The sequence below is a fragment of the Protomyctophum bolini genome, assembly GCF_963924005.1.
Source record: "Protomyctophum bolini genome assembly, chromosome: 19".
NCBI lineage: Eukaryota > Metazoa > Chordata > Actinopteri > Myctophiformes > Myctophidae > Protomyctophum > Protomyctophum bolini.
In genome coordinates, this window is record NC_137880.1 from 30,336,088 (window position 1) to 30,343,480 (window position 7,393).

General features: G+C 45.3%; 1 protein-coding gene across 2 annotated transcripts in view; it reads right to left on the minus strand.

The window, feature by feature from the left end:
• fut8b (fucosyltransferase 8b (alpha (1,6) fucosyltransferase)) overlaps positions 1–7,393 on the minus strand; it is a 47,046-nt gene that overhangs the window by 22,583 nt on the left and 17,070 nt on the right. For both annotated transcript variants that reach the window (XM_080791283.1, XM_080791284.1), the window contains exon 5: positions 3,067–3,304. In XM_080791283.1, coding sequence (XP_080647409.1) covers positions 3,067–3,304 — 238 coding nt within the window. The remainder of the gene's footprint in view (positions 1–3,066; positions 3,305–7,393) is intronic.

Sequence of the window (7,393 nt, forward strand, 5' to 3'; positions counted from 1 at the left end):
AAGACACCGAAGCTCAGGGTAATTCAAGGTCAGGGGTTAGCAGATAAGACGAGGAATGAGAAATTGTTAACAGATATTTAATGGTCTGTGTTTTACACTGATAGTGCAAGGGGGAAACGGTAATCCATTCTCCTAAGCTGACCATTTGTTTTCTCTTTTGTAAGGACTTATAACACTATACTGCTGCTAAAACTACAAAGGGCAACAACATACTTGATTATAACTTTATGAAATGCGTAGGTCAAATCACACAATCTTATGAGGACAATAGGTGTGGTATAATAATATACCGTGGCTGTGAAGTCGATCTGCCTTTATACAGCTCTATATCGCTCTGCAGCTACAATAAGAACAATGCTTAAAGAACAATGGTGCCTTGTCTGGGAACAATCTCTGTTTTATCTATAAGGTCCAATCTGATGTTTCCATGCAGCTACAGGGGATCGCAACACCGTTATTTGTGCAGGCATCAAGGGACTACTTTCATGTAGAGATTCTTCTTCTAATACATAAAAAGAAAAAAAAAAACGTTTTAATTGGAATATGTCTGTTTGTGGTCAATTTAATGCACATCCCACTATGTTGATGCTTGTGAATGAATTTACGAAAGGAAGGTTATAAATGTGTCACATTTAACACTTAAACTTGCTATTCTAATCTACGGTGCTCTCCATGGTTTTGATCAGAACGCAGATGTTCTGTCCATCTCATTTGGAATATTAACGCTTCTAAAGAGTGATGTTCAGACTTATTAGCGCGAGGTAGTAATGGTACATTATTCCTCCCGGTTTTGGGGGTTAATGGAAGGTGGGGCTTTTCAAAGTAAAATCGGCCCATAAAACTCCCTGGCAAAAGTAGTGTTAAGTAGAAAAACACCCGTAAGGATGGAAATGTTGAGAAAAAAAAACGTTTTGGGAGTTGTGAACCTTCCTTTCTTACATATGATTTTCAAGTTACCATATTTTATAACCATTTTGTAAAAGTGAAACGTTATCGGTGGTTAATTAGTAGCATGGCTGTGCAGAGCAATGGCACACCGCTTCACCGTGCCCATTGATAAAGCCACTCCCTCTCAGCTAAGATGGAGTTTCACAGAATTTTCTTTCTGCTGCGTCCCTCATTTAGAGAAGGAATCAGAGCAGGTCCCATAACGCGTTGACCTTTTAACTGCTTTCTCAAATGTCCCTAGCTTTATGTGCAGTACCTTCTCATGCACACCAAACACATATATTATACATCTCTCTCTCTCTCTCTCTCTCTCTCTCTCTCTCTCTCTCTCTCTCTCTCTGGCAAAGAAGTCAGAACACTATGAGCTTAAAAGATTCTAATCCCAACCATTTGCGTTTAGATCGACAGATTATGTAATCCAATTTATTTTATAATTTAATTTGCCTGTCACAGTGCCAAGCCGCGTCAACATTTATGATGTTAAATAATTGACTATCTCCGTGCTGAAACACTACTTCTAACTTTGTACTACTAAAAAGGAATGGAGAGAGAGAGAGAGAGAGAGAGAGAGAGAGAGAGAGAGAGAGAGATACTAGGCAGTAAAATCCTCAGGGTTAATTTATCAACTTGTAACTCTGAGTGTACAAATCTGTACCAAAACTAGGCCGATTTCCGCTTGGAACCGTGCCGTTGCAAACGAAACGACGCCCGTTGGGAACGCATGCCCCTCCGGTTATGCAATACCAGGTGTACCTGTTATACCCTACTACTTGCATGCATCAATGCAGATATTTTGCGCATTAATGGATAGATATAAACCTTTTTCTTTACCAAATTTGTACGAATGTAACCGAATTGACCCTTACAGTATGTGTCCAGTTAGTTATGTTTGTACACTCTCATAGAGGATTTTACTGTGCATCACCAGCTGAGAGATGCAGACAGCCTGTTTGGACCTATAGGAGGCTGTTGGTAAGAGAGACCGACAGCAGAAGAATGAATTAGATAGTGGAAAAGGACACATGAAAGGCAGAAGAAAATGGCAGAAACGGCGCTGAGAGAAAGAGACGGAGAGAGAGAGCAGGAGATAAGGAGCAAGAAAGACAAGGAGAGCCCAAGAGAGGCAGAGTCAAATGGAGCGACAGAAGAGAAATTAACGCTTGGAAGGAAGGAGCTATGAGAGAGAGAGAGAGAGAGAGAGAGAGAGAGAGAGAGAGAGAGAGAGAGAGAGAGAGAGACAGAGAGAGAAATCAAAGCAGGCAGAGCTTCATGAAGTAAAACCCAATATCATCACTGATCAAGCTACTTTGCAGGCACTTTGTTCCCATCAGCTTGACAGAGGCCAATCACCACTTAGCCTGTAGTTCCACCCTCAGGCAGACACCATGTCGTGGCATCATTTAAAAGGTTCAATGTATAGGGGTGAAAGGAGCAATCGAAAATCGATCAATCGTTCCACAGTGCAACTTAAAATATTTTAGTTTAATCGTTCAGCAGTAAAACTAAATGACAGAATATGATTTATTTTACTAATAGAACCAGTAAGACGCTCTGCATGCATCCGCCTTGGGGACAGCAGACTGCTGGGCGAGCGCTGGCGCTTTGGAATGGGGGATCAGATCAACATGTCCGCCTGGGTGACAGCAGACTGCTGGGCGAGCGCTGGTGCTTTGGCATGGGGGTAATCCTAATTTCCGGGCCTGTTGAGAACTTTGGTTTTCGCCGGCTGCCGAGCGCGGCTGCTCAAATATAGACATATGGGAGATCCGGTTGTCAAGAAACACATCTCCGAACGCTATGCCCATATGCTGTACTGTAATACTGCATTCACACATTTACCGCTTGCCTGGAATCAGGCAAACGGCAAAACCTGCTGGACGGCACAGAACGGTAAAAATATTTAATATTTTATCATTGATGCAGTCTACAGTTACCGTCACTGGTTCTGGCTGCCGGGCCGTCCTGTTCCGTTTACCGTACTGCTCCTGTCCACTAAAATGAAGTCTGGTTGCCGTCTACCTCTTGCCTGATTCCATGTGAATGCAGCATTAGTAACTTGGAACGTGTGTGTGTGTGTGTGTGTGTGTGTGTGTGTGTGTGTTGTTTTTTTTTCCCTACCTGACCAGTGGCCGGTGGTGGCCCCGGTGCGATCGGTGCAGGAGTTGCTGACGGGCAGGAAGACCGTCTCCCAGCCCCCGGTGGCGTAGCGCCAGTTGTGGGATTCCAGGATGAGAGTGCGCTGGGTGCCGTACGCGATCATGAAGCAGTAGACCACATGGTGCAGCTGGCAGCCATAGCCACAGCCCTTGTTGATGTTACACACCAGCTTCCGAGCCTTGCTGCAGTCAGAGGGATTCTGGGAGGGGAGGGAAGGACATGGTGGTAAGGGAGAGTGGGGCAGAAGTTGAGAACATTTGAACAATTTTATTGTTTGACCTATTGTTCCTGCCTATTGCGTCTCTGGCAGGAACACTCTCTTGTCTGCACAGTAAAATCCCCAGTGTAAATTTTACTCTGAACGTGTTCAAATGTAATCAAAGCTACCAGTCTCTCCTTGATGACCCCGTTTCTCTTTTATGCTCTACCTCAGTCGTTTCCAACTTTTTCATGTCAAGGACCCCTCAAAGTTAATTTAACTCTGAGAGTGTACAAATGGAACCAAATCCATGTGGCTCCATTTGTACACTCTCAGAGTTACAGACCCATAAGGGTCCATTTGGTTCATATCATTTAGCTGGGGACCCCCTGGAACTCTCTCAAGGACCCCTGGGGGTCCCCGGACCCCACTTTGGGAACCACTGCTCTACCTGATGTCTCTCCATGTATCCCATGAATTTGCTTCAATATGCGGACCGTCACACGGAGAGAGAGAGTGGAACACACACAGAGTACCGCATGGAAGAAGACAGGAGGAAAACGGAAAGGAGTTTTCTTTCTTAAAAAACAAAACAAAACAGAACAAAAACGAAGTGGAAGCCAGCAGAGTGACTCATGCTGCGTTCTCAATGAGACGCGATGAGAGCGGGCGTTGCGCTCCGCAAGCCTCCAACGCACATCAACTCCTTGTGCCAACTCATCTTCCTAAACAGCAATTACCGGCTGATGGGAGTGTTTTCCTCATTAGACTACCACAGCTGTAGCTAGCGCACGGTAATCAGGCTGCGCGACGACACCCATCAGCTAATGCCGCCGCACATGCTATAGCAACAGAGCGTAGAAGACAATGAGATGAGTCGGACCTTCATGTTCCAAAGCATTATTATCGCCACCATAGCCACATTTAATGGTGTAAGAGAAAATCATAATGGTTTTAACGATGCCAACAAGAGCAAGTCACTCGGTATTTCTTTTGAGGAGTTAGCTGAATCATTTCGACTCTAAAGCGTGGTTGGCTGCTGACAGACGTTAACAATCCACAATGGCGTTTTGGACAAATATCTAATTTATAAATGATATAAAAAATAAATAAACGAGTTGTTGAAAGGCATGCTTCCCCACAAGTGGAGCTGAGATATGGAGTTATTAAAAAGCACACAATACAGAGAGAAAGAGAGAGAAAGAGAGAGGGAAGCAAACAGAAAAAAACGGAGCGGAGGGGAGCGTAAGCTTCATTTGGAGTCTTGGGCTAGTAATGACGAGAGTGGAATGATGCCGGAGTGCCCAGAGACCTGGTTCAAGGATAATGACAGCAGAGGGGAGGACAAAGACAGCGCATAAGTGCCACTCTGTAGGTTAAGTGGCTGTTTAAATGGTGTGCATTGTGAGTATGAAACGCAGAGGCGGTCGCGTAGTGACTCATTTTGGAGAGAGGGCCCACCGCGTGGCTGTTTGCAGAGGGCGTGTGTGTGTGTGTCGATACTTGACAGGGCCAAATCTCCACAACTATTGTAGAATTTGAGAAATAGACATTGTGAGGACTATTATTATGGACCCTCACAAGAGAATAGTTTGTCTTATGGTAAAAAATGATTATTAGAGTTGGACAATGAGGGTTAGTCATAGTGGTAGAGTTGTTGTTATGCCCGATTTATACTTATTAGCGCACCACTGCAATGTGGCTAGTAGTAGATCTGCTAAAATGTTGATATCCTCCCAAGTATAGAAATACAAACGTGTGTGTGTGTGTGTGTGTGTGTGTGTGTGTGTGTGTGTGTGTAAGCATGCGCGTGCGTATGTGTAGCCCGAGAACAATGGATGACAAACGGCGGAGCGCGCTGGTTCAAGTCCAGATAATTATCAGCCAACAGGTGCAGAAGTTCCAGATGATGCACACAACACGGACAGAGGAGGAAACAAAGTCACACACCGTTTCCTTTCTTCCTCCTCGTTTCAAAAGGGAGAGATCAATGTGGAGGCTCACGATGCTCAAAGATAAGAGAGAATAAAGAAAAACAATGCTGCTTTGGACCGGTTGTTTTCTAGCTAATGCGAGAGGCGAGAGACCATTGTTAGCAGACAATAGCCACCACTGTATACGTGTGAGTCCGTGAGAGGGAGCGAGAGAGGGAGAAAGGATGGATACAGACAAACAGATGATCTCTCCGCCTGCGAGTGAGCACATCAATCTCGAGACTGTGTTTATATGTGTGTGTACGGGTGAGCATATCCATCAACGATACACAGGTGTGGAAATCCATCTGTGCTGCACGAGACTGTCACATTTACTGTGCATGCGTACGTGCTTGTGCATGTGTGCCCTTGTTTCTTTTCTCTTTTTTTTGCCGCAAGTGAACGTGCAAACATCGAATCGCGCGTGCGTGCTCGTGCGCGTGCGTGCTCGTGCGTGCGTGTGCAGGGGTGATGAATTAGTGATGGCAGCCAGTGGAGCAGTGTGATCCCTCAGTGGCGGTGACAGCAGCTGTTAGCGGGGCTGGTCTCCGCCCAGCCAGACTGACTGGCCGCTCTCTTCATCAAACACGCCGCCTCATTAATGCTGCAGCCCGCGCCGCCGCTGCTAAGCCCCCCCCCCCCACACCGGAGCAACGAGAGAGGGTCTCGAGGGGCACTTGAAAATATATCGCAACCGATATTTAGAACCAATAACGATTGATCGAGAAGGCTTTTTGTTACTACTAGGAGCCCAGTCCAACATTTAGCCGACGTGTCGGAATGTGGGCGTTTCGTCGAAATGTGGGCGTTTGGCGCAACCTTTTGATGATTGGTTCTGATGGTCCGAAGGACAGCCAATGACATGACAGAACGTCTTGTCCAATGCCTGGGAGGGCAAGCAATAGAGCATCACATATCCCACAATCCAATAGATGGCAGTATAATGCTGCTACAAAGTATTGCTACTTACCAAAACAACTGACATCACATGATATATCATTACATCACGAGAGTGACACATTATTTTATCTGGGATGTTAGTATACTTGAATGTTGACATGAAATAATAATCCCACTAGTGTTTCAGTAGCACCAGCGTCCAATAAGAAAGGCATTAGCCAGTGATGCAGCACATTACATTCGACGGCGAACGACATGTGCTAGAGGTCGTCTTATAAAATAACAAGGATGCATGTGTCAGTTATGTTACTGTCATGTGAAAATTGTTCATACAATGTTACGTTGACTGCACAATACGTATCAAAGACCTTCAGCGCACACGGCTTTGGTTGTGTATTGTTGTTCTAGTATTATTACACTTTATTATTCACTCTCTAAAGTAACTATGGGTTTTCCGCTGGTGGTTTGTATTGCATGTGGTCCCTGAGCATGCATTTAGTAATGTAGGAAAGTGAAGATTCTTATTATATTTTATTTTATCGACCACTGAGAAACAGTGCGGGCTGTATGTGTGGGAGAGAGAGTGTGCAGTGCACGCTTTTGACAGTTTTTTTGTTTAGTTTTTTGTGTGTGTGTGTGTGTGTGTGCGCGCGTGCGTGCGTGTGTGTGTGCGCGTGCGTGCGTGCGTGTGTGTGCGTACAGTATGTGTGGAGGATATTGATTAGAAGACATCTTCTGACTCTGTGATCACATTCTCACCTGCTCCGCTTCCGAGCTGACAGATATGACTGGTGCAAATTAGACAAGCAGGCGTGTGAGTGCACATTGGTGCCACGTACACCTGAGGACAGGCATTTCACACTAATGCTCGCTATGCAGTGTGTGTGCGTGTGTGTGTGTGTGCGAGTGTGGACTGCTGGAGCGGTAGGAGTCAAGTGTGGGTGGACAGTTGTATGTGTACGTGCACAAAATGTGTATGTTTGTGTGCAGAGTGGAGAAAGGAAAGGGCAGGTATCGTGTGGGTGGACAGTTGTCAACTCTCTTGTTTGCGTGATTGCGTAGTGTTTGTTTTGTGTACTTACACACAGTATGCGTGTTGTGTGGTGTTTGTTTTGTGTACTTACACACAGTATGCGTGTTGTGTGGTGTTTGTTTTGTGTACTTACACACAGTATGCGTGTGTCTCTCTTGTCTGTATGAATTTATTGTTGCGACC